The sequence below is a fragment of the Pseudophryne corroboree genome, chromosome 5 (assembly GCF_028390025.1).
Source record: "Pseudophryne corroboree isolate aPseCor3 chromosome 5, aPseCor3.hap2, whole genome shotgun sequence".
Taxonomy (NCBI): Eukaryota; Metazoa; Chordata; class Amphibia; order Anura; family Myobatrachidae; genus Pseudophryne; species Pseudophryne corroboree.
This window is the reverse complement of record NC_086448.1, coordinates 836014684-836041635: the sequence shown is the minus strand read 5'-3', so window position 1 is coordinate 836041635 and position 26952 is coordinate 836014684. Positions and strand designations below refer to the sequence as shown.

The window sequence follows — 26952 nt, the reverse complement described above, 5'->3', positions numbered from 1 at the left end:
CTGAGTGCTGTGATACAGACCTGTGTGTGCTGTGTGTGTGTGTGTATATGTGTATATATATATATATATATATATATATATATACCTTTAACCTGGATCAGCTGCTATTTAGGTGTGTTGGTGACTGTCTCACTTTGAAAGCCAGTAGTCTGTTGGCAGGTGAGCTGTAAACCAGGTAAGCACACTTGTGTAGTTGTGTTATTTGTGTTGGTGACTGTCTTACCTTTTAAAAGCCATAAGTGTGGCAGGTAAGCTTTAAACCAGATAAGCACATTTTCCTCTATGACACAGCAGTAGCCAGGTTTCTATAAAATCTATGTGAAAGTTTGTGATAGAGTAGGACTTGCGGTGAAATGGGGTCCCGTGGAGTGGGCCGCAAGCTTACATGCATTGTACAATTCATAAACCAAAACCCCATTGTTTATTTAGATGTATATTAAAGCATTAAGGCGAATGAAGCTGCTTAGGAGAGTGCTGGGTTTTCTGTTTGGTATATATATATATATATATATATATATATATATATATATATATATATATAGCATTCATTTTTTAATTTATAGATGCCTTTGTAATTCCGATCCCAACTTCTGCTGCTTGATGAAATGAATCACACATCCCTGTCTCTTTACGTTGGTTGCTCGCTCTGCTGTAATATGTGAAAGGTTGGGAATTAAACAGGCTTTATAGCCAGCGTGATCGCCAAGCTCTTCCTCTGGCGCAGTTGCCTGGTTCTGTAACTGTATAGGCAGGATGTGACTGACGGCTTGCTAGACTTGCATTGCGGGAATTCATGTAAAATTATGTCACAGCAGCTCAGATGACTGCTGCCCTTGCTTCACGGGGATTGTGGGCGGGACCTCTGCTGGCTCTTTAATTGAGCTACGGTAGCATATCAGTACAATACAATATCGGTAATACTGAACAATGTACCCAGTTCATGTGTCATCATACTGACCAGAATGTTTCCTCCTGTCTCATACAGGTTTCACATGTTCCCGGTAAGTAGAGAACCGGCGGTGGAGTAGCCTTGGGGGCACATTACGTGATGGACCGAAGGTGACAGCAGCTGAGGATGCCCCTGACTGATAAGCTACGTGAGAGGATATCACAGGCCTTCTACAGGCACGGTCTGCTGTGTGCATCCTACCCAATACCCATCATCCTCTTCACAGCCCTGTGCATCCTAGCCTGCTGGTGAGTGCCTGGGCCAGGAGTGGTTGTAGTGCTAGCCAGGACCGCCACACTCTGCTGCCTGTACAGTTATGTCTGATTGCTGATCCTAGCCTGCTGGTGAGTGCCTGGGCCAGGAGTAGTTGTAGTGCTAGCCAGGACCGCCAGACTCTGCTGCCTGTACAGTTATGTCTGATTACTGCTGATCCTAGCCTGCTGGTGAGTGCCCGGGCCAGGAGGGGTTGTAGTGCTAGCCAGGACCGCCACACTCTGCTGCCTGTACAGTTATGTCTGATTACTGCTGATACTAGCCTGCTGGTGAGTGCCCGGGCCAGGAGGGGTTGTAGTGCTAGCCAGGACCGCCACACTCTGCTGCCTGTACAGTTATGTCTGATTGCTGATCCTAGCCTGCTGGTGCGTGCCTGGGCCAGGAGTGGTTGTAGTGCTAGCCAGGACCGCCACACTCTGCTGCCTGTACAGTTATGTCTGATTGCTGATACTAGCCTGCTGGTGAGTGCCTGAGCCAGGAGTCGCTGTAGTGCTAGCCAGGACTGCCACACTCTGCTGCCTGTACAGTTATGTCTGATAGCTGATACTAGCCTGCTGGTGAGTGCCTGAGCCAGGAGTCGTTGTAGTGTTAGCCAGGACCGCCACACTCTGCTGCCTGTACAGTTATGTCTGATTGCTGATCCTAGCCTGCTGGTGAGTGCCTGGGCCAGGAGTAGTTGTAGTGCTAGCCAGGACCGCCACACTCTGCTGCCTGTACAGTTATGTCTGATTACTGCTGATACTAGCCTGCTGGTGAGTGCCTGGGCCAGGAGTGGTTGTAGTGCTAGCCAGTACCGCCACACACTGCTGCCTGTACAGTTATGTCTGATTGCTGATCCTAGCCTGCTGGTGCGTGCCTGGGCCAGGAGTGGTTGTAGTGCTAGCCAGGACCGCCACACTCTGCTGCCTGTACAGTTATGTCTGATTACTGCTGATCCTAGTCTGCTGGTGAGTGCCTGAGCCAGGAGTGGTTGTAGTGCTAGCCAGGAACGCCACTCTGCTGCCTGTACAGTTATGTCTGATTACTGCTGATCCTAGCCTGCTGGTGAGTGCCCGGGCCAGGAGTGGTTGTAGTGCTAGCCAGGACCGCCACACTCTGCTGCCTGTACAGTTATGTCTGATTGCTGATCCTAGCCTGCTGGTGAGTGCCTGGGCCAGGAGTGGTTGTAGTGCTAGCCAGGACCGCAACACTCTGCTGCCTGTACAGTTATGTCTGATTGCTGATCTTAGCCTGCCGGTGAGTGCCTGAGCCAGGAGTGTTTGTAGTGCTAGCCAGGACCGCCACACTCTGCTGCCTGTACAGTTATGTCTGATTACTGCTGATACTAGCATGCTGGTGAGTGCCTGAGCCAGGAGAAGTTGTAGGGCTAGCCAGGACCACCAGACTCTACTGCCTGTACAGTTATGTCTGATTGCTGATCTTAGCCTGCTGGTGAGTGCCTGAGCCAGGAGTGGTTGTAGTGCTAGCCAGGACCGCCACACTTTGCTGCCTGTACAGTTATGTCTGATTGCTGATACTAGCCTGCTGGTGAGTGCCTGGGCCAGGAGTGGTTGTAGTGCTAGCCAGGACCGCCACACTCTGCTGTCTGTACAGTTATGTCTGATTACTGCTGATCCTAGCCTGCTGGTGAGTGCCCGGGCCAGGAGTGTTTGTAGTGCTAGCCAGGACCGCCACACTCTGCTGCCAGTACAGTTATGTCTGATTACTGCTGATACTAGCCTGCTGGTGAGTGCCTGAGCCAGGAGAAGTTGTAGGGCTAGCCAGGACCACCAGACTCTGCTGCCTGTACAGTTATGTCTGATTGCTGATCTTAGCCTGCCGGTGAGTGCCTGAGCCAGGAGTGGTTGTAGTGCTAGCCAGGACCGCCATACTCTGCTGCCTGTACAGTTATGTCTGATTGCTGATCCTAGCCTGCTGGTGAGTGCCCGGGCCAGGAGTGGTTGTAGTGCTAGCCAGGACAGCCACACTCTGCTGCCTGTACAGTTATGTCTGATTACTGCTGATACTAGCCTGCTGGTGAGTGCCTGAGCCAGGAGAAGTTGTAGGGCTAGCCAGGACCACCAGACTCTACTGCCTGTACAGTTATGTCTGATTGCTGATCTTAGCCTGCTGGTGAGTGCCTGAGCCAGGAGTGGTTGTAGTGCTAGCCAGGACCGCCACACTTTGCTGCCTGTACAGTTATGTCTGATTGCTGATACTAGCCTGCTGGTGAGTGCCTGGGCCAGGAGTGGTTGTAGTGCTAGCCAGGACCGCCACACTCTGCTGCCTGTACAGTTATGTCTGATTGCTGATCTTAGCCTGCCGGTGAGTGCCTGAGCCAGGAGTGTTTGTAGTGCTAGCCAGGACCGCCACACTCTGCTGCCTGTACAGTTATGTCTGATTACTGCTGATACTAGCATGCTGGTGAGTGCCTGAGCCAGGAGAAGTTGTAGGGCTAGCCAGGACCACCAGACTCTACTGCCTGTACAGTTATGTCTGATTGCTGATCTTAGCCTGCTGGTGAGTGCCTGAGCCAGGAGTGGTTGTAGTGCTAGCCAGGACCGCCACACTTTGCTGCCTGTACAGTTATGTCTGATTGCTGATACTAGCCTGCTGGTGAGTGCCTGGGCCAGGAGTGGTTGTAGTGCTAGCCAGGACCGCCACACTCTGCTGCCTGTACAGTTATGTCTGATTACTGCTGATCCTAGCCTGCTGGTGAGTGCCCGGGCCAGGAGTGTTTGTAGTGCTAGCCAGGACCGCCACACTCTGCTGCCAGTACAGTTATGTCTGATTACTGCTGATACTAGCCTGCTGGTGAGTGCCTGAGCCAGGAGAAGTTGTAGGGCTAGCCAGGACCACCAGACTCTGCTGCCTGTACAGTTATGTCTGATTGCTGATCTTTGCCTGCTGGTGAGTGCCTGAGCCAGGAGTGGTTGTAGTGCTAGCCAGGACCGCCACACTCTGCTGCCTGTACAGTTCTGTCTGATTGCTGATACTAGCCTGCTGGTGAGTGCCTGAGCCAGGAGTGGTTGTAGTGCTAGCCAGGACTGCCACACTCTGCTGTCTGTACAGTTGTGTCTGATTACTGCTGATCCTAGCCTGCTGGTGAGTGCCCGGGCCAGGAGTGGTTGTAGTGCTAGCCAGGACCGCCACACTCTGCTGCCTGTACAGTTATGTCTGATTGCTGATCCTAGCCTGCTGGTGAGTGCCTGAGCCAGGAGTGGTTGTAGTGCTAGCCAGGCCCGCCAGACTCTGCTGCCTGTACAGTTATGTCTGATTGCTGATCTTAGCCTGCCGGTGAGTGCCTGAGCCAGGAGTGGTTGTAGTGCTAGCCAGGACCGCCACACTCTGCTGCCTGTACAGTTATGTCTGATTGCTGATCCTAGCCTGCTGGTGAGTGCCTGAGCCAGGAGTGGTTGTAGTGCTAGCCAGGACCGCCACACTCTGCTGTCTGTACAGTTATCTCTGATTACTGCTGATACTAGCCTGCTGGTGAGTGCCTGGGCCAGGAGTGGTTGTAGTGCTAGCCAGGACCGCCACACTCTGCTGCCTGTACAGTTATGTCTGATTACTGATCCTAGCCTGCTGGTGAGTGCCTGAGCCAGGAGTGGTTGTAGTGCAAGCCAGGACTGCCACACTCTGCTGTCTGTACAGTTGTGTCTGATTACTGCTGATCCTAGCCTGCTGGTGAGTGCCCGGGCCAGGAGTGGTTGTAGTGCTAGCCAGGACCGCCACACTCTGCTGCCTGTACAGTTATGTCTGATTGCTGATCCTAGCCTGCTGGTGAGTGCCTGAGCCAGGAGTGGTTGTAGTGCTAGCCAGGACCGCCACACTCTGCTGCCTGTACAGTTATGTCTGATTACTGATCCTAGCCTGCTGGTGAGTGCCTGAGCCAGGAGAGGTTGTAGTGCTAGCCAGGACCGCCACACTCTGCTGCCTGTACAGTTGTGTCTGATTGCTGCTGATACTAGCCTGCTGGTGAGTGCCCGGGCCAGGAGTCGTTGTAGTGCTAGCCAGGACCGCCACACTCTGCTGCCTGTACAGTTATGTCTGATTGCTGCTGATACTAGCTTGCTGGTGAGTGCCTGAGCCAGGAGTGGTTGTAGTGCTAGCCAGGACCGCCACACTCTGCTGCCTGTACAGTTATGTCTGATTGCTGATCCTAGCCTGCTGGTGAGTGCCCGGGCCAGGAGTGGTTGTAGTGCTAGCCAGGACCGCCACACTCTGCTGCCTGTACAGTTATGTCTGATTACTGCTGATACTAGCCTGCTGGTGAGTGCCTGAGCCAGGAGAAGTTGTAGGGCTTGCCAGGACCACCAGACTCTGCTGCCTGTACAGTTATGTCTGATTGCTGATCTTAGCCTGCTGGTGAGTGCCTGCGCCAGGAGTGGTTGTAGTGCTAGCCAGGACCGCCACACTTTGCTGCCTGTACAGTTATGTCTGATTGCTGATCCTAGCCTGCTGGTGAGTGCCTGAGCCAGGAGTGGTTGTAGTGCTAACCAGGACTGCCACACTCTGCTGTCTGTACAGTTGTGTCTGATTACTGCTGATCCTAGCCTGCTGGTGAGTGCCCGGGCCAGGAGTGGTTGTAGTGCTAGCCAGGACCGCCACACTCTGCTGCCTGTACAGTTATGTCTGATTGCTGATCCTAGCCTGCTGGTGAGTGCCTGAGCCAGGAGTGGTTGTAGTGCTAGCCAGGACCGCCACACTCTGCTGTCTGTACAGTTATGTCTGATTACTGCTGATCCTAGCCTGCTGGTGAGTGCCTGAGCCAGGAGTGGTTGTAGTGCTAGCCAGGACTGCCACACTCTGCTGCCTGTACAGTTATGTCTGATTGCTGATCCTAGCCTGCTGGTGAGTGCCTGGGCCAGGAGTGGTTGTAGTGCTAGCCAGGACCGCAACACTCTGCTGCCTGTACAGTTATGTCTGATTACTGATCCTAGCCTGCTGGTGAGTGCCTGAGCCAGGAGTGGTTGTAGTGCTAGCCAGTACCGCCACACTCTGCTGCCTGTACAGTTATGTCTGATTACTGATCCTAGCCTGCTGGTGAGTGCCTGAGCCAGGAGAGGTTGTAGGGCTTGCCAGGACCGCCACACTCTGCTGCCTGTACAGTTATGTCTGATTACTGCTGATCCTAGCCTGCTGGTGAGTTCCTGGGCCAGGAGTGGTTGTAGTGCTAGCCAGGACCGCCACACTCTGCTGCCTGTACAGTTATGTCTGATTACTGATCCTAGCCTGCTGGTGAGTGCCTGAGCCAGGAGTGGTTGTAGTGCTAGCCAGGACCGCCACACTCTGCTGCCTGTACAGTTATGTCTGATTGCTGATACTAGCCTGCTGGTGAGTTCCTGAGCCAAGAGTGGTTGTAGTGCTAGCCAGGACCGCCACACTCTGCTGCCTGTACAGTTATGTCTGATTGCTGATACTAGCCTGCTGGTGAGTGCCTGGGCCAGGAGTGGTTGTAGTGCTAGCCAGGACCGCCACACTCTGCTGCCTGTACAGTTATGTCTGATTGCTGATACTAGCCTGCTGGTGAGTGCCTGGGCCAGGAGTGGTTGTAGTGCTAGCCAGGACCGCCACACTCTGCTGCCTGTACAGTTATGTCTGATTACTGATCCTAGCCTGCTGGTGAGTGCCTGAGCCAGGAGTGGTTGTAGTGCTAGCCAGGACCGCCACACTCTGTTGCCTGTACAGTTGTGTCTGATTGCTGCTGATCCTAGCCTGCTGGTGAGTGCCTGAGCCAGGAGTGGTTGTAGTGCTAGCCAGGACCGCCACACTCTGCTGCCTGTACAGTTATGTCTGATTACTGCTAAAAAAAGCAACTCAGACCAGAAGTACTAAGGAACATAATTTCTTTACCCCAAAAATCAGCACATTCACTTTTCCTGGACCTATACTACCGGTGAAATGTGTAAGAACACCCCCATTTTTTTCCAGTTTTTATTGAAGTTTATAGAGTTTAATGTCTCGGTGTACTCTGAAATTAAAACACACAACAAATTAACAACTAAAGACAAAAAGAAGTCAGATAAGTTTGTTTAACAAAATGTAATCTAATTATTGTGTTCTTAAAGTAGCCGCCTTGTGGAGATGTAACTATGGAACGCACTCCATTGTGCCTACAGTGGATATTGCATATTGGGCCTGATTCGGAGTAGAAAATAAAGTAAGAAAGAGAAATTTTTTGTGCACCTGGGTAACATCATGCTGCACTGCAGGGGGGCAGATGTAACATGTGCAGAGAGTTAGGTGTGGGAGGGACGTGTCCTAGCTCAGATCTACATTGTGGTGTGAGAATAAAGCTGCCCAGCATGTGTGGGCTACATGTAGAAGCAGCCAGTAACTGTCACCTGGGTAACACCATGCTGCACTGCAGGGGGGGCAGATGTAACATGTGCAGAGAGTTAGGTGTGGGAGGGGCGTGTCCTAGCTCAGATCTACATTGCAGTGTGAGAATAAAGCTGCCCAGCATGTGTGGGCTACATGCAGAAGCAGCCAGTAACTGAGCACCTGGTTAACACCATGCTACACTGCAAGGGGGCAGATGTAACATGTGCAGAGTGCTAGGTGTGGGAGGGACGTGTCCTAGCTCAGGGCTACATTGCAGTGTGAGAATAAAGCTGCCCAGCATGTGTGGGCTACATGCAGAAGCAGCCAGTAACTGGGCACCCGGGTAACACCATGCTGCGCTGCAGGGGGGCAGATGTAACATGTGCAGAGAGTTAGGTGTGGGAGGGGCGTGTCCTAGCTCAGATCTACATTACAGTGTGAGAATAAAGCGGTGGTGTACAAAAACTCTGTACTGGTTCAAAAACGTTGCATGTGGGCTGATTATGGAGGTAAGAAGCTCTAACGGCGGAAGGATGGGGGGGCATCAGATCTGGGGCGTGGTTTCTGTGTGGGTTTGTGTTGCGAGCTGACTGCGGCATTGTTTAGGTGAGCAATGATACAGACCCAACACGTAGTTACTGGCTTGCGCCACCCATTGTGTGCTCCTCATATAGAAGATCAGCAAGTTCCCCTGTCCTGTCCCACCCCTGTAATCTCACTGTCAGCCTGTATGTACAGTGACCGGCACCGCTCCCTGCACCTGACAGTAGGTGAGAGGGCCTGTGCCGACTCTGTGACACGTACAGTATGTGTATGATTACATGGGCCGTCAGAGAAGGACGGTGATTATAGGGACGGCGTGTGTGGCTGTGACATCCCCTCCCCACCCTCCTCTCCTTCCTATATATAGGGTGTCATTGTGCTGGTGGGGAATTCCTGGTGTCACGCGGTTTCCATGCTGAGAGACTCCTCACCTTTCATAGAGTCCTCACTCAGGTTACACACCGGTAATACCGGACGGACGGCTGCGCTCTCCCCTGTGGTCGCGTGTCTCGCAGTGCACGGTCCGGGACAGTTATGTTGTTCAGCTAGACAATAGACAGCAGGCGGGAGCGTCATGACGTTTATTGTTATCTATATGGCAGCTACATATACCGCAGTGCTGTACAGTACGACACTGTAATTCAGACACTGCCAGTACAGTCAGAAGGAATATACGCTGGATGTAGTGTCATGTTTTCCCTGTGTGCTGCGTATAATGTACTGAAGTCACACCGCACCGCAAGGCATTGTGGGAGTATTAGCACACCTACAGGATTCTTAGGAAGAGAAAGCAAACAATGGAACTGTACTAAGTGGTGAAATGTGTAAGCTGACTTATTAGCTCTGTCACAGACACTAGGTAAATACTTATAACTGGATGATTTTCTTACATTCATCCCTTGTATGGGCTTTCCACTGTAAAACATTTCTAGGAAATCCCTTCCCTTTCCGATAATACTGCTCTTGTGACCCCACCACTCCCTGGGTCCCAATACTCGCATATACACAGGACCATCACCGTCAGTGCTGCTCAGTCTCTGTACTCATATGCAGCATCCTCTGTCTGTAGGTATGTACAGTATGTATGTTTGTGTGTGTGTATATATATATATATATATATATATATATATTTTGTAACAGGAGTCTTGCTAGAATGTGCTCTGCTACAAAAGTTCCACCAGCTACCGACTCCAGGCTTGTGCAAAAACAACAAATACCTTTTATTCAGGTTGTTCAAAAACAAAGATACACATAAAACAAAGATCATTGTCTTTAGTATAAACAACCAGGGAGGTTAGGCCCTGCCTCATTCTCTCTTACTTAATAAGGAACCCTTCAGGTCCCGGCATCCTGACACTAGTGGCCCAGCCCTCCGAATCCCACTGTCCCTAGCAGGCCTATCACCTGGACACTAACTACCTTCAGGAGCCCTGACTCATGGGAAAGACTCTGCTTTAAACCCAGCACCCAGGTGCTAGGCTGGCTGATAAAGCAGCTTCTTGGGCTAAGAAGCCTATAAGACCTGGTCTGGGCCAAATGGATGGGAACCCGGTCCATCCACACTTCCCATCCACCCCCAGGACCCTGTGTGTAGCTTACAGGTGGCAAAGTACCTCTCCTGCCACAATATATATTTCTCTGACGTCCTAGTGGATGCTGGGAACTCCGTAAGGACCATGGGGAATAGCGGCTCCGCAGGAGACTGGGCACAAAAGTAAAAGCTTTAGGACTAGCTGGTGTGCACTGGCTCCTCCCCCTATGACCCTCCTCCAAGCCTCAGTTAGATTTTTGTGCCCGGCCGAGAAGGGTGCAATCTAGGTGGCTCTCCTGAGCTGCTTAGAGTAAAAGTTTTAAATAGGTTTTTTATTTTCAGTGAGACCTGCTGGCAACAGGCTCACTGCATCGTGGGACTAAGGGGAGAAGAAGCGAACTCACCTGAATGCAGAGTGGATTGGGCTTCTTGGCTACTGGACATTAGCTCCAGAGGGACGATCACAGGTTCAGCCTGGATGGGTCCCGGAGCCGCGCCGCCGGCCCCCTTACAGAGCCAGAAGAGCGAAGAGGTCCGGAAATATCGGCGGCAGAAGACGTTCCTGTCTTCAATAAGGTAGCGCACAGCACTGCAGCTGTGCGCCATTGCTCTCAGCACACTTCACACTCCGGTCACTGAGGGTGCAGGGCGCTGGGGGGGAGCGCCCTGAGACGCAATAAAACATGTTTTAAACCTAATATGGCTAAAGAAATGCATCACATATAGCTCCTGGGCTATATGGATGCATTTAACCCCTGCCAGTTTAAAAAAAAAAAAAAAGCGGGAGAAAAGGCCGCCGAAAAGGGGGCGGAGCCTATCTCCTCAGCACACAAGCGCCATTTTCCCTCACATCTCCGCTGGAAGGACGGCTCCCTGACTCTCCCCTGCAGTCCTGCTACAGAATCAGGGTAAAACAGGAGAGGGGGGGCACTAATTGGCAGAAAATACATATACAGCAGCTATAGAAGGGAGAAACACTTATATAAGGTTATCCCTGCATATATATAGCGCTCTGGTGTGTGCTGGCAAACTCTCCCTCTGTCTCCCCAAAGGGCTCGTGGGGTCCTGTCCTCTATCAGAGCATTCCCTGTGTGTGTGCTGTGTGTCGGTACGATTGTGTCGACATGTATGAGGAGGAAAATGATGTGGAGGCGGAGCAATTGCCTGTAATAGTGATGTCATCCCCTAGGGAGTCGACACCTGACTGGATGGTCGTATGGAAGGAATTACGTGACAGTGTCAGCACTTTGCAAAAAACTGTTGACGACATGAGACAGCCGGCAAATCAGTTAGTGCCTGTCCAGGCGTCTCAAACACCGTCAGGGGCTCTAAAGCGCCCGTTACCTCAGATGGTCGACACAGACCCAGACACGGATACTGACTCCAGTGTCGACGGTGACGAGACAAACGTAATGTCCAGTAGGGCCACACGTTACATGATCACGGCAATGAAGGAGGCTTTGAACATTTCTGATACTACAAGTACCACAAAAAGGGGTATTATGTGGGGTGTGAAAAAACTACCCATAGTTTTTCCTGAATCAGATGAATTAAATGAGGTGTGTGACAAAGCGTGGGTTTCCCCCGATAAAAAACTGCTGATTTCTAATAAATTATTGGCATTATACCCTTTCCCGCCAGAGGTTAGGGCGCGTTGGGAAACACCCCCTAGGGTAGATAAGGCGCTCACACGCTTATCAAAACAAGTGGCGTTACCGTCTCCGGATACGGCCGCCCTCAAGGAACCAGCTGATAGAAAGCTGGAAAATATCCTAAAAGGTATATACACACATACTGGTGTTATACTACGACCAGCAATCGCCTCAGCCTGGATGTGCAGCGCTGGAGTGGCTTGGTCGGATTCCCTGACTGAAAATATTGATACCCTGGATAGGGACAGTATATTATTGACTATAGAGCATTTAAAGGATGCATTACTATATATGCGAGATGCACAGAGGGATATTTGCACCCTGGCATCAAGAGTAAGTGCGTTGTCCATTTCTGCCAGAAGAAGTTTATGGACACGACAGCGGTCAGGTGATGCGGATTCCAAACGACATATGGAAGTTTTGCCGTATAAAGGGGAGGAGTTATTTGGGGTCGGTCTATCAGACCTGGTGGCCACGGCGACGGCTGGGAAATCCACCTTTTTACCCCAGGTCACCTCTCAGCAGAAAAAGACACCGTCTTTTCAAACTCAGTCCTTTCGTCCCCATAAGGGCAAGCGGGCAAAAGGCCACTCATTTCTGCCCCGGGGCAGAGGAAGGGGAAAAAGACTGCAGCAGGCAGCCTCTTCCCAGGATCAGAAGCCCTCCCCCGCTTCTGCCAAGTCTTCAGCATGACGCTGGGGCTTTACAAGCGGACTCAGGCACGGTGGGCGCCCGTCTCAAAAATTTCAACGCGCAGTGGGCTCACTCGCAAGTGGACCCCTGGATCCTGCAGGTAGTATCACAGGGGTACAAATTGGAATTCGAGACGTCTCCCCCTCGCCGGTTCCTGAAGTCTGCTCTACCAACGTCTCCCTCCGACAGGGAGGCAGTATTGGAAGCTATTCACAAGCTGTATTCCCAGCAGGTGATAATCAAGGTACCCCTCCTACAACAGGGAAAGGGGTATTATTCCACGCTGTTTGTGGTACCGAAGCCGGACGGCTCGGTGAGACCGATTTTAAATCTGAAATCATTGAACACTTACATAAAAAGGTTCAAATTCAAGATGGAATCACTCAGAGCAGTGATAGCGAACCTGGAAGAAGGGGACTATATGGTGTCTCTGGACATCAAAGATGCTTATCTCCATGTCCCAATCTACCCTTCTCACCAAGGGTACCTCAGGTTTGTGGTACAGAACTGTCATTATCAGTTTCAGACGCTGCCGTTTGGATTGTCCACGGCACCACGGGTCTTTACCAAGGTAATGGCCGAAATGATGATTCTTCTTTGAAGAAAAGGCGTCTTAATTATCCCTTACTTGGACGATCTCCTGATAAGGGCAAGGTCCAGGGAACAGTTAGAGGTCGGAGTAGCACTATCTCAGGTGGTGCTACGTCAGCACGGGTGGATTCTAAATATTCCAAAATCGCAGCTGATTCCAACAACACGTCTACTGTTCCTAGGGATGATTCTGGACACAGTCCAGAAAAAGGTGTTTCTCCCAGAGGAGAAGGCCAGGGAGTTATCCGAGCTAGTCAGGAACCTCCTGAAACCAGGACAAGTGTCAGTGCATCAATGCACAAGGGTCCTGGGAAAGATGGTGGCTTCTTACGAAGCGATTCCATTCTGAAGATTCCATGCAGCATCTTCAGATGCATCAGCGGATAACCCTATCTCCAAGGACAAGGGTGTCTCTCCTGTGGTGGTTGCAGAGTGCTCATCTTCTAGAGGGCCGCAGATTCGGCATTCAGGACTGGATTCTGGTGACCACGGATGCCAGCCTGAGAGGCTGGGGAGCAGTCACACAGGGAAGAAATTTCCAGGGCTTGTGGTCAAGCATGGAAACGTCTCTTCACATAAATATCCTGGAACTAAGGGCAATTTACAATGCCCTAAGTCAAGCAAGGCCTCTGCTTCAGGGTCAGTCGGTATTGATCCAATCGGACAACATCACGGCAGTCGCCCGCGTAAACAGACAGGGCGGCACAAGAAGCAGGAGGGCAATGGCAGAAGCTGCAAGAATTCTTCGCTGGGCGGAAAATCATGTGACAGCACTGTCAGCGGTGTTCATTCCGGGAGTGGACAACTGGGAAGCAGACTTCCTCAGCAGACACGACCTCCACCCGGGGGAGTGGGGACTTCACCCAGAAGTTTTCCACGTGATTATAAACCGTTGGGAAAAACCAAAGGTGGACATGATGGCGTCTCGTCTCAACAAGAAACTAGACAGATATTGCGCCAGGTCAAGGGACCCTCAGGCGATAGCGGTGGACGCTCTGGTAACACCGTGGGTGTACCAGTCAGTGTATGTGTTCCCTCCTCTGCCTCTCATACCCAAAGTACTGAGAATCATAAGAAGGAGAGGGGTAAGAACTATACTCGTGGCTCCGGATTGGCCAAGAAGGACTTGGTACCCGGAACTTCAAGAGATGCTCACGGAGGACCCGTGGCCTCTACCTCTCAGAAAGGACCTGCTCCAGCAGGGACCTTGTCTGTTCCAAGACTTACCGCGGCTGCGTTTGACGGCATGGAGGTTGAACGCCGGATCCTGAAGGAAAAAGGCATTCCAGATGAAGTCATCCCTACCCTGGTCAAGGCCAGGGAGGATGTAACCGCAAAACATTATCACCGCATTTGGCGAAAATATGTTGCGTGGTGTGAGGCCAAGAAGGCCCCTACAGAGGAATTTCAACTTGGTCGTTTCCTGCATTTCCTGCAAACAGGACTATCTATGGGCCTAAAATTAGGGTCCATTAAGGTTCAAATTTCGGCCGTGTCGATCTTCTTCCAAAAAGAACTGGCTTCAGTGCCTAAAGTTCAGACGTTTGTCAAAAGGGTACTGCATATACAGCCTCCTTTTGTGCCTCCAGTGGCACCTTGGGATCTCAATGTAGTGTTGAGTCTCCTAAAATCACATTGGTTTGAACCACTCACCACTGTGGAATTGAAATATCTCACATGGAAAGTGGTCATGCTGTTAGCCCTGGCTTCAGCCAGGCGTGTCTCAGAATTGGCGGCTTTATCATATAAAAGCCCTTACCTAATTTTTCATTCAGACAGGGCAGAACTGAGGACTCGCCCTCAATTTCTCCCTAAGGTGGTTTCAGCGTTTCACATGAACCAGCCTATTGTGGTACCTGCGGCTACTAGGGACTTGGAGGACTCCAAGTTGCTGGACGTAGTCAGGGCCCTGAAAATATATGTTTCCAGGACGACTGGAGTCAGAAAATCTGACTCGCTGTTTATCCTGTATGCACCCAACAAGCTGGGTGCTCCTGCTTCTAAGCAGACGATTGCTTGTTGGATTTGTAGTACAATTCAGCTTGCACATTCTGTGGCAGGCCTGCCACAGCCAAAATCTGTAAAAGCCCATTCCACAAGGAAAGTGGGCTCATCTTGGGCGGCTGCCCGAGGGGTCTCGGCTTTACAACTTTGCCGAGCAGCTACTTGGTCAGGGGCAAACACGTTTGCTAAATTTTACAAATTCGATACCCTGGCTGAGGAGGACCTGGAGTTCTCTCATTCGGTGCTGCAGAGTCATCCGCACTCTCCCGCCCGTTTGGGAGCTTTGGTATAATCCCCATGGTCCTTACGGAGTTCCCAGCATCCACTAGGACGTCAGAGAAAATACGAATTTACTTACCGATAATTCTATTTCTCATAGTCCGTAGTGGATGCTGGGCGCCCATCCCAAGTGCGGATTGTCTGCAATACTTGTATATAGTTATTGTTACAAAAATCGGGTTGTTTATTGTTGTGAGCCATCTTTTCAGAGGCTCCTACGTTTATCATACTGTTAACTGGGTTCAGATCACAAGTTGTACAGTGTGATTGGTGTGGCTGGTATGAGTCTTACCCGGGATTCAAGATCCTTCCTTATTATGTACGCTCGTCCGGGCACAGTATCCTAACTGAGGCTTGGAGGAGGGTCATAGGGGGAGGAGCCAGTGCACACCAGCTAGTCCTAAAGCTTTTACTTTTGTGCCCAGTCTCCTGCGGAGCCGCTATTCCCCATGGTCCTTACGGAGTTCCCAGCATCCACTACGGACTATGAGAAATAGAATTATCGGTAAGTAAATTCTTATTTTTTATTTATACATAATTTTTTTTCTTCCTGTGAAGGTTTCTAATGTATAATGTTAATTGATTTATCTGAACACAGTATCAGTGATAACTATGTCATGGGATTTTGTACCTAGAACTTTATGGTGTTACAGCTCTGCATTAGTTATGTCTTATTTTTATGTAACTTAATATGTATCCTCTCCTTTCTCTCTTGCATTCCCCTCTCTTTGTACTTCTTGCTCTCTCCCCGTCTCTCTCACCTCCTCTCCTTTCTTCCTGTGTGTTTTCTCTTTCCCTTCTCTCTCCCTTTTCTCTTCTCTTTCTCGCCCCCCCCCCCCCTTTCTCTCTCCCAATTCTCCCTTTCATGCTCCCTCTTCTCTCTTGCCCCCCCTTATCTCTCTCCCACATTCTTTCTCTTCCTTCTCTCTCTCCCCCTTCCTCTTTCCCTTCTCCCTGTCTCTCTCCCTCTTCCATCCTTCTCTTATTCCTCTTTTCTTCCCCTCTCTCTCTCTTTCTCCCCCGCCCCCCCCCCCGCCTCTCTTCCCCCTTCTCTCTCTCTCTCTCTCTCTCTCTCTCTTTCTCTCCCTCTCTCTCTTTCTCCCCCGCCCCCCCCCCCCCCTGCCTCTCTTCCTCCTTCTCTCTCTCTCTCCCCCCTCCCCCCTACTCTCTCTCCTCCCTGCTTTTTAGTTGCCCTCTGTTAAAGCTCCCTCTGCCCGGGACAGGACCAGTTGAGTACATCACCCCCGTGAAGGATTACTCTCCCCCTCCAGCTGACGTGAGCCCCGACACTCACAGCGAGCGTCCGGATTGGGTAAGCAGTGTTATACATCCAGTTTCTGTGATACAATGTGTATACGCCGTTTGGAGATAATAAAGTGTAGTGTTTGTTACATTATATAGCTTGTGTGCAGCACATATAGGGAGCATTGTGGTGTGGGGCATAGCAGAGGCAGTATAGATTCAGCAACAGAGGCACCGGCGCTCTGCGTGAGGACATCACAATACACCAGTCCTGTACGTGGCCTTGGCTGGGGCTTCTCTTATCTGTCCACGTGTGATGTTATCTCCAGGGGAAGGATCTGATTACTGACCTTGGTACCATGAGATACACTGATACATTCAGGAATCCCACACACTGCCAGGCAGCTTACTGTTCCCGGGACTGGGGGGTGCAGTTATCTGTGTCCAGGAGGGAGTGTTAGCAACGGTTACTAATATAGTGCCTGCATATTCTGCTGCGCTGTACAAACGGGTGCAAAATAGTAATAAAACAAGACTGGGTAATAACATAGAAAGAGGTAAGAGGGCCCTGCTCTGTAGATCATTAGCAGCTGTCTGACCAGACAGGCTCTGAGATGTGCTGATTATACCGTGTATAAGGAACCTACATGAGTCCTTGTGCAGGGTGCAAAACGCACTATACGCGGGAAGCCGCCCTAATGCTCAGCGCAGGAACGGAGTAGCAGGATAGCGGGTCACCAGCTCAAACGCCACAAAGCAGGATAGCGGGTCACCAGCTCAGATACCACAAAGCAGGATAGCGGGCCACCAGCTCAAACACCACAAAGCAGGATAGCGGGCCACCAGCTCACACACCACAAAGCAGGATAGCGGGTCACCGGCTCACACACCACAAAGCAGGATAGCGGGTCACCAGCTCAGACACCACAAAGCAGGATAGCGGGCCACCAGCTCAGACACCACAAAGCAGGATAGCGGGTCACCAGCTCAGACACCACAAAGCAGGATAGCGGGTCACCAGCTCAGACACCACAAAGCAGGATAGCGGGCCACCAGCTCAGACACCACAAAGCAGGATAGCGGGCCACCAGCTCAGACACCACAAAGCAGGATAGCGGGCCACCAGCTCAGATACCACAAAGCAGGATAGCGGGTCACCAGCTCAGACACCACAAAATAAGATTTTACTTACCGATAAATCTATTTCTCGGAGACCGTAGTGGATGCTGGGGTTCCTGAAAGGACCATGGGGAATAGCGGCTCCGCAGGAGACAGGGCACAAAAAGTAAAGCTTTTTCCGATCAGGTGGTGTGCACTGGCTCCTCCCCCCATGACCCTCCTCCAGACTCCAGTTAGGTACTGTGCCCGGACGAGCGTACACAATAAGGGAGGATTTTGAATCCCGGGTAAGACTCATACCAGCCACACCAATCACACCGTACAACTTGTGATCTAAACCCAGTTAACAGTATGATAACAGCGGAGCCTCTGAAAGATGGCTTCCTTCAACAATAACCCGAATTAGTTAACAATAACTATGTACAATTTATGCAGATAATCCGCACTTGGGATGGGCGCCCAGCATCCACTACGGACTCCGAGAAATAGATTTATCGGTAAGTAAAATCTTATTTTCTCTATCGTCCTAGTGGATGCTTGGGTTCCTGAAAGGACCATGGGGATTATACCAAAGCTCCCAAACGGGCGGGAGAGTGCGGATGACTCTGCAGCACCGAATGAGAGAACTCCAGGTCCTCCTTAGCCAGAGTATCAAATTTGTAAAATTTTACAAACGTGTTCTCCCCTGACCACGTAGCTGCTCGGCAAAGTTGTAATGCCGAGACCCCTCGGGCAGCCGCCCAAGATGAGCCCACCTTCCTTGTGGAGTGGGCCTTTACAGATTTAGGCTGTGGCAGGCCTGCCACAGAATGTGCAAGTTGGATTGTGCTACAGATCCAACGAGCAATCGTCTGCTTAGACGCAGGAGCACCCATCTTGTTGGGTGCATACAATATAAACAACGAGTCAGATTTTCTGACTCCAGCTGTTCTTGCAATATATATTTTTAATGCTCTGACAACGTCCAGTAACTTGGAGTCCTCCAAGTCACTTGTAGCCGCAGGCACTACAATAGGCTGGTTCAGATGAAATGCTGACACCACCTTAGGGAGAAAATGCGGACGAGTCCGCAGTTCTGCCCTGTCCGAATGGAAAATCAGATATGGGCTTTTGTAAGATAAAGCTGCCAATTCTGACACTCTCCTGGCAGAAGCCAGGGCTAGAAGCATGGTCACTTTCCAAGTGAGATATTTCAAATCCACCTTATTTAGTGGTTCAAACCAATGAGATTTTAGAAAAGCCAAAACTACATTGAGATCCCACGGTGCCACTGGAGGCACCACAGGGGGCTGTATATGCAGCACTCCCTTAACAAAGGTCTGGACTTCAGGGACCGAAGCCAATTCTTTTTGAAAGAAAATCGACAGGGCCGAAATTTGAACCTTAATAGATCCCAATTTGAGACCCATAGACAATCCTGATTGCAGGAAATGTAGGAATCGACCCAGTTGAAATTCCTCCGTCGGAGCACTCCGATCTTCGCACCACGCAACATATTTTCGCCAAATTCGGTGATAATGTTGCACGGTTACTTCTTTCCTTGCTTTAATCAAAGTAGGAAAGACTTCTTCCGGCATGCCTTTTTCCATTAGGATCCGGCGTTCAACCGCCATGCCGTCAAACGCAGCCGCGGTAAGTCTTGAAACAGACAGGGACCCTGCTGAAGCAAGTCCCTCCTTAGAGGTAGAGGCCACGGATCTTCCGTGATCATCTCTTGAAGTTCCGGGTACCAAGTCCTTCTTGGCCAATCCGGAACCACTAGTATCGTTCTTACGCCTCTTTGCCGTATAATTCTCAATACTTTTGGTATGAGAGGCAGAGGAGGAAACACATATACCGACTGGTACACCCAAGGCGTTACCAGCGCGTCCACAGCTATTGCCTGCGGATCTCTTGACCTGGCGCAATACCTGTCCAGTTTTTTGTTGAGGCGAGACGCCATCATGTCCACCATTGGTCTTTCCCAACGGGTTACCAGCATGTGGAAAACTTCTGGATGAAGTCCCCACTCTCCCGGGTGAAGATCGTGTCTGCTGAGGAAGTCTGCTTCCCAGTTGTCCACTCCCGGGATGAACACTGCTGACAGTGCTATCACATGATTCTCTGCCCAGCGAAGAATCCTTGCAGCTTCTGCCATTGCACTCCTGCTTCTTGTGCCGCCCTGTCTGTTCACATGGGCGACTGCCGTGATGTTGTCCGACTGGATCAACACCGGCTTTCCCTGAAGCAGAGGTTCTGCCTGGCTTAGAGCATTGTAGATTGCTCTTAGTTCCAGAATGTTTATGTGAAGAGACGTTTCCAGGCTCGTCCACACTCCCTGGAAGTTTCTTCCTTGTGTGACGGCTCCCCAGCCTCTCAGGCTGGCGTCCGTGGTCACCAGGATCCAATCCTGTATGCCGAATCTGCGGCCCTCCAATAGATGAGGACTCTGCAACCACCACAGAAGAGACACCCTTGTCCTTGGAGACAGGGTTATCCGTAGGTGCATCTGAAGATGCGACCCTGACCATTTGTCCAACAGATCCCTCTGGAAAATTCTTGCGTGGAATCTGCCGAATGGAATTGCTTCGTAAGAAGCCACCATCTTTCCCAGGACTCTTGTGCATTGATGTACAGACACCTTTCCTGGTTTTAGGAGGTTCCTGACAAGCTCGGATAACTCCTTGGCTTTTTCCTCCGGGAGAAAAACCTTTTTCTGAACCGTGTCCAGAATCATCCCTAGGAACAGCAGACGAGTTGTCGGCATTAACTGGGATTTTGGAATATTCAGAATCCACCCGTGCTGTTTTAACACTTCTTGAGACAGTGCTAATCCCATCTCTAGCTGTTCTCTGGACCTCGCCCTTATTAGGAGATCGTCCAAGTATGGGATAATTAATACGCCTTTTCTTCGAAGAAGAATCATCATCTCGGCCATTACCTTTGTAAAGATCCGAGGTGCCGTGGACAATCCGAACGGCAGCGTCTGAAACTGATAGTGACAGTTTTGTACAACGAACCTGAGGTACCCCTGGTGTGAGGGGTAAATTGGAACGTGGAGATACGCATCCTTGATGTCCAAGGATACCATAAAGTCCCCCTCTTCCAGGTTCGCTATCACTGCTCTGAGTGACTCCATTTTGAACTTGAACTTCTTTATGTACAGGTTCAAGGACTTCAGATTTAGAATAGGCCTTACCGAGCCATCCGGCTTCGGTACCACAAAAAGAGTGGAATAATACCCCTTCCCTTCCCTTGACTATCACCTGCTGAGAGTACAGCTTGTGAATGGCTTCCAAAACCGTCTCCCTTTCGGAGGGGGACGTTGGTAAAGCAGACTTCAGGAAACGGCGAGGTGGATCTGTCTCTAATTCCAACCTGTACCCTTGAGATATTATCTGCAGGATCCAGGGATCTACCTGCGAGTGAGCCCACTGCGCGCTGTAATTTTTGAGACGACCGCCCACCGTCCCCGAGTCCGCTTGAGAAGCCCCAGCGTCATGCTGAGGCTTTTGTAGAAGCCGGGGAGGGCTTCTGTTCCTGGGAAGGAGCTGCGTGTTGCTGTCTCTTCCCTCGACCTCTGCCTCGTGGCAGATATGAATAGCCCTTTGCTCTCTTATTTTTAAAGGAACGAAAGGGCTGCGGTTGAAAAGTCGGTGCCTTTTTCTGTTGGGGAGTGACTTGAGGTAGAAAGGTGGATTTCCCGGCTGTAGCCGTGGCCACCAAATCTGATAGACCGACTCCAAATAACTCCTCCCCTTTATACGGCAAAACTTCCATATGCCGTTTTGAATCCGCATCGCCTGTCCACTGTCGCGTCCATAAAGCTCTTCTGGCCGAAATGGACATAGCACTTACCCGTGATGCCAGTGTGCAGATATCCCTCTGTGCATCACGCATATAAAGAAATGCATCCTTTATTTGTTCTAACGACAGTAAAATATTGTCCCTGTCCAGGGTATCAATATTTTCAATCAGGGACTCTGACCAAACTACCCCAGCACTGCCCATCCAGGCAGTCGCTACAGCTGGTCGTAGTATAACACCTGCATGTGTGTATATACTTTTTTGGATATTTTCCATCCTCCTATCTGATGGATCTTTAAGTGCGGCCGTCTCAGGAGAGGGTAACGCCACTTGTTTAGATAAGCGTGTTAGCGCCTTGTCCACCCTAGGAGGTGTTTCCCAGCGCTCCCTAACCTCTGGCGGGAAAGGGTATAATGCCAATAATTTCTTTGAAATTATCAGCTTTTTATCAGGGGCAACCCACGCTTCATTACACACGTCATTTAATTCTTCTGATTCAGGAAAAACTATAGGTAGTTTTTTCACACCCCACATAATACCCTGTTTAGTGGTACCTGTAGTATCAGCTAAATGTAACGCCTCCTTCATTGCCAAAATCATATAACGTGTGGCCCTACTGGAAAATACGGTTGATTCGTCACCGTCACCACTGGAGTCATCGCCTGTGTCTGGGTCTGTGTCGACCGACTGAGGCAAAGGGCGTTTCACAGCCCCTGACGGTGTTTGAGTCGCCTGGACAGGCACTAATTGATTGTCCGGCCGCCTCATGTCGTCAAACGACTGCTTTAGCGTGTTGACACTATCCCGTAGTTCCATAAATAAAGGCATCCATTCTGGTGTCGACTCCCTAGGGGGTGACATCCTCATATTTGGCAATTGCTCCGCCTCCACACCAATATCGTCCTCATACATGTCGACACACACGTACCGACACACAGCAGACACACAGGGAATGCTCCTAACGAAGACAGGACCCACTAGCCCTTTGGGGAGACAGAGGGAGAGTTTGCCAGCACACACCAAAAGCGCTATATATATATCAGGGATAGCCTTATAATAAGTGCTCCCTTATAGCTGCTTTGTTATATCAAAATATCGCCATAAATGTGCCCCCCCCTCTCTGTTTTACCCTGTTTCTGTAGTGCAGTGCAGGGGAGAGACTTGGGAGCCGTCCTGACCAGCGGAGCTGTGAGAGGAAATGGCGCCGTGTGCTGAGGAGATAGGCCCCGCCCCTTTTCTGGCGGGCTCGTCTCCCGCTATTTAGAAAAATTAGGCAGGGGTTAAATATCTCCATATAGCCTCTAGGGCTATATGTGAGGTATTTTTAGCCTTTATAGGTAATCATTTGCCTCCCAGGGCGCCCCCCTCCCAGCGCCCTGCACCCTCAGTGACTGCCGTGTGAAGTGTGCTGAGAGGAAAATGGCGCACAGCTGCAGTGCTGTGCGCTACCTTTTGAAGACTGCAGGAGTCTTCAGCCGCCGATTCTGGACCTCTTCTGACTTCAGCATCTGCAAGGGGGCCGGCGGCGTGGCTCCGGTGACCATCCAGGCTGTACCTGTGATCGTCCCTCTGGAGCTTGATGTCCAGTAGCCAAGAAGCCAATCCATCCTGCACGCAGGTGAGTTAACTCCTTCTCCCCTCAGTCCCTCGCTGCAGTGATCCTGTTGCCAGCAGGAATCACTGTAAAATAAAAAACCTAGCTAAACTTTTTCTAAGCAGCTCTTTAGGAGAGCCACCTAGATTGCACCCTTCTCGGCCGGGCACAAAAATCTAACTGGAGTCTGGAGGAGGGTCATGGAGGGAGGAGCCAGTGCACACCACCTGATCGGAAAAAGCTTTACTTTTTGTGCCCTGTCTCCTGCGGAGCCGCTATTCCCCATGGTCCTTTCAGGAACCCCAGCATCCACTAGGACGATAGAGAAAGCAGGATAGCGGGTCACCAGCACAGACACCACAAAGCAGGATAGCGGGTCACCAGCTTAGATACCACAAAGCAAGATAGCGGGCCACCAGCTCAGATACCACAAAGCAGGATAGCGGGTCACCAGCTCAGACACCACAAAGCAGGATAGCGGGTCACCAGCTCAAACACCACAAAGCAGGATAGCGGGCCACCAGCTCAGACACCACAAAGCAGGATAGCGGGCCACCAGCTCAAACACCACAAAGCAGGATAGCGGGCCACCAGCTCAGATACCACAAAGCAGGATAGCGGGTCACCGGCTCACACACCACAAAGCAGGATAGCGGGTCACCAGCTCAGACACCACAAAGCAGGATAGCGGGCCACCAGCTCAGACACCACAAAGCAGGATAGCGGGTCACCAGCTCAGACACCACAAAGCAGGATAGCGGGTCACCAGCTCAGACACCACAAAGCAGGATAGCGGGCCACCAGCTCAGACACCACAAAGCAGGATAGCGGGTCACCAGCTCAGACACCACAAAGCAGGATAGCGGGTCACCAGCTCAGACACCACAAAGCAGGATAGCGGGCCACCAGCTCAGACACCACAAAGCAGGATAGCGGGCCACCAGCTCAGACACCACAAAGCAGGATAGCGGGCCACCAGCTCAGATACCACAAAGCAGGATAGCGGGTCACCAGCTCAGACACCACAAAGCAGGATAGCGGGTCACCAGCACAGACACCACAAAGCAGGATAGCGGGTCACCAGCTTAGATACCACAAAGCAAGATAGCGGGCCACCAGCTCAGATACCACAAAGCAGGATAGCAGGCCACCAGCTCAGATACCACAAAGCAGGATAGCAGGTCACCAGCTCAGACACCACAAAGCAGGATAGCGGGTCACTAGCTCAGACACCACAAAGCAGGATAGCGGGTCACCAGCTTAGATACCACAAAGCAGGATAGCGGGCCACCAGCTCAGATACCACAAAGCAGGATAGCGGGCCACCAGCTCTGACACAACAAAGCAGGATAGCGGGCCACCAGCCTCAAGCACCACAAAGCAGGATAGCGGGTCACCAGCTCAAACGCCACAAAGCAGGATAGCGGGTCACCAGCTCAAACACCACAAAGCAGGATAGCGGGTCACCAGCTCAAACACCACAAAGCAGGATAGCGGGTCACCAGCTCAAACACCACAAAGCAGGATAGCGGGTCACCAGCTCAAACACCACAAAGCAGGATAGCGGGTCACCAGCTCAAACACCACAAAGCAGGATAGCGGGTCACCAGCTCAAACACCACAAAGCAGGATAGCGGGTCACCAGCTCAAACACCACAAAGCAGGATAGCGGGTCACCAGCTCAAACACCACAAAGCAGGATAGCGGGTCACCAGCTCAGACACCACAAAGCAGGATAGCGGGCCACCAGCTCAGACACCACAAAGCAGGATAGCGGGCCACCAGCTCAGATACCACAAAGCAGGATAGCGGGCCACCAGCTCAGATACCACAAAGCAGGATAGCAGGTCACCAGCTTAGATACCACAAAGCAGGATAGCGGGCCACCAGCTCAGATACCACAAAGCAGGATAGCGGGCCACCAGCTCAGACACCACAAAGCAGGATAGCAGGTCACCAGCTCTGACACAACAAAGCAGGATAGCGGGTCACCAGCTCAGACACCACAAAGCAGGATAGCGGGTCACCAGCTCAAACACCACAAAGCAGGATAGCAGGTCACCAGCTCAGATACCACAAAGCAGGATAGCGGGCCACCAGCCTCAAGCACCACAAAGCAGGATAGCAGGTCACCAGCTCAAACGCCACAAAGCAGGATAGCGGGTCACCAGCTCAAACACCACAAAGCAGGATAGCAGGTCACCAGCTCAGATACCACAAAGCAGGATAGCGGGCCACCAGCCTCAAGCACCACAAAGCAGGATAGCAGGTCACCAGCTCTGACACCACAAAGCAGGATAGCGGGTCACCAGCTCTGACACCACAAAGCAGGATAGCGGGTCACCAGCTCAGACACCACAAAGCAGGATAGCGGGTCACCAGCTCAGACACCACAAAGCAGGATAGCGGGTCACCAGCTTAGATACCACAAAGCAGGATAGCGGGTCACCAGCTTAGATACCACAAAGCAGGATAGCGGGCCACCAGCTCAGATACCACAAAGCAGGATAGCAGGTCACCAGCTCAGACACCACAAAGCAGGATAGCGGGTCACCAGCTCAGACACCACAAAGCAGGATAGCAGGTCACCAGCTCTGACACCACAAAGCAGGATAGCGGGTCACCAGCTCAGACACCACAAAGCAGGATAGCGGGTCACCAGCTCAGACACCACAAAGCAGGATAGCGGGTCACCAGCTCACACACCACAAAGCAGGATAGCGGGTCACCAGCTCAGACACCACAAAGCAGGATAGCAGGTCACCAGCCTCAAGCACCACAAAGCAGGATAGCGGGTCACCAGCTCAGATACCACAAAGCAGGATAGCGGGTCACCAGCTCAGACACCACAAAGCAGGATAGCGGGTCACCAGCACAGACACCACAAAGCAGGATAGCGGGTCACCAGCTCAGACACCACAAAGCAGCATAGCGGGTCACCAGCTCAGACACCACAAAGCAGGATAGCAGGTCACCAGCTCAGATACCCCAAAGCAGGATAGCGGGTCACCAGCACAGACACCACAAAGCAGGATAGCGGGTCACCAGCTCAGACACCACAAAGCAGGATAGCGGGTTACCAGCTCAGACACCACAAAGCAGGATAGCGGGCCACCAGCTCAGACACCACAAAGCAGGATTACGGGTCACCAGCTCAGACACCACAAAGCAGGATTACGGGTCACCACCTCAGACACCACAAAGCAGGATAGCGGGTCACCAGCCACAAACACCACAAAACAGGATAGCGGGTCACCAGCTCAGACACCACAAAGCAGGATAGCGGGTCACCAGCTCAGACACCACAAAGCAGGATAGCGGGTCACCAGCTCACACACCACAAAGCAGGATAGCGGGTCACCAGCTCAGACACCACAAAGCAGGATAGCGGGTCACCAGCTCAGACACCACAAAGCAGCATAGCGGGTCCCCAGCTCAGACACCACAAAGCAGGATAGCGGGTCACCAGCTCAGACACCACAAAGCAGGATAGCAGGTCACCAGCCTCAAGCACCACAAAGCAGGATAGCGGGTCACCAGCTCACCCACCACAAAGCAGGATAGCGGGTCACCAGCTCACACACCACAAAGCAGGATAGCAGGTCACCAGCTCAGATACCCCAAAGCAGGATAGCAGGTCACCAGCTCAGACACCACAAAGCAGGATAGCGGGTCACCAGCTCAGACACCACAAAGCAGGATAGCGGGTCACCAGCTCAGACACCACAAAGCAGGATAGCGGGTCACCAGCTCAGACACCACAAAGCAGGATAGCGGGTCACCAGCTCAGATACCCCAAAGCAGGATAGCAGGTCACCAGCTCAGACACCACAAAGCAGGATAGCAGGTCACCAGCTCAGACACCACAAAGCAGGATAGCGGGTCACCAGCTCAGACACCACAAAGCAGGATAGCGGGTCACCAGCTTAGATACCACAAAGCAGGATAGCGGGTCACCAGCTCAGACACCACAAAGCAGGATAGCGGGCCACCAGCTCAGACACCACAAAGCAGGATAGCGGGCCACCAGCTCAGACACCACAAAGCAGGATAGCGGGTCACCGGCTCAGACACCACAAAGCAGGATAGCAGATCACCAACTCAGACACCACAAAGCAGGATAGCGGGTCACCAGCTCAGACACCACAAAGCAGGATAGCGGGCCACCAGCTCAGACACCACAAAGCAGGATAGCGGGTCACCGGCTCAGACACCACAAAGCAGGATAGCGGGTCACCAGCTCAGACACCACAAAGCAGGATAGCGGGTCACCAGCTCAGACACCACAAAGCAGGATAGCGGGTCACCAGCTCACACACCACAAAGCAGGATAGCTGGTCACCAGCACAGACACCACAAAGCAGGATAGCGGGTCACCAGCTCAGACACC

General features: G+C 51.6%; 1 protein-coding gene across 1 annotated transcript in view; it reads left to right on the top strand.

The window, feature by feature from the left end:
• Positions 1–26952, top strand: part of LOC134929698 (sterol regulatory element-binding protein cleavage-activating protein-like) — a 75684-nt gene that overhangs the window by 33538 nt on the left and 15194 nt on the right. Inside the window, exons 2-3 of the mRNA XM_063925276.1 lie at positions 986–1197; positions 16010–16133. Of these exons, the coding sequence (XP_063781346.1) occupies positions 1076–1197; positions 16010–16133 (246 nt within the window). The 5' untranslated portion in view covers positions 986–1075. The remainder of the gene's footprint in view (positions 1–985; positions 1198–16009; positions 16134–26952) is intronic.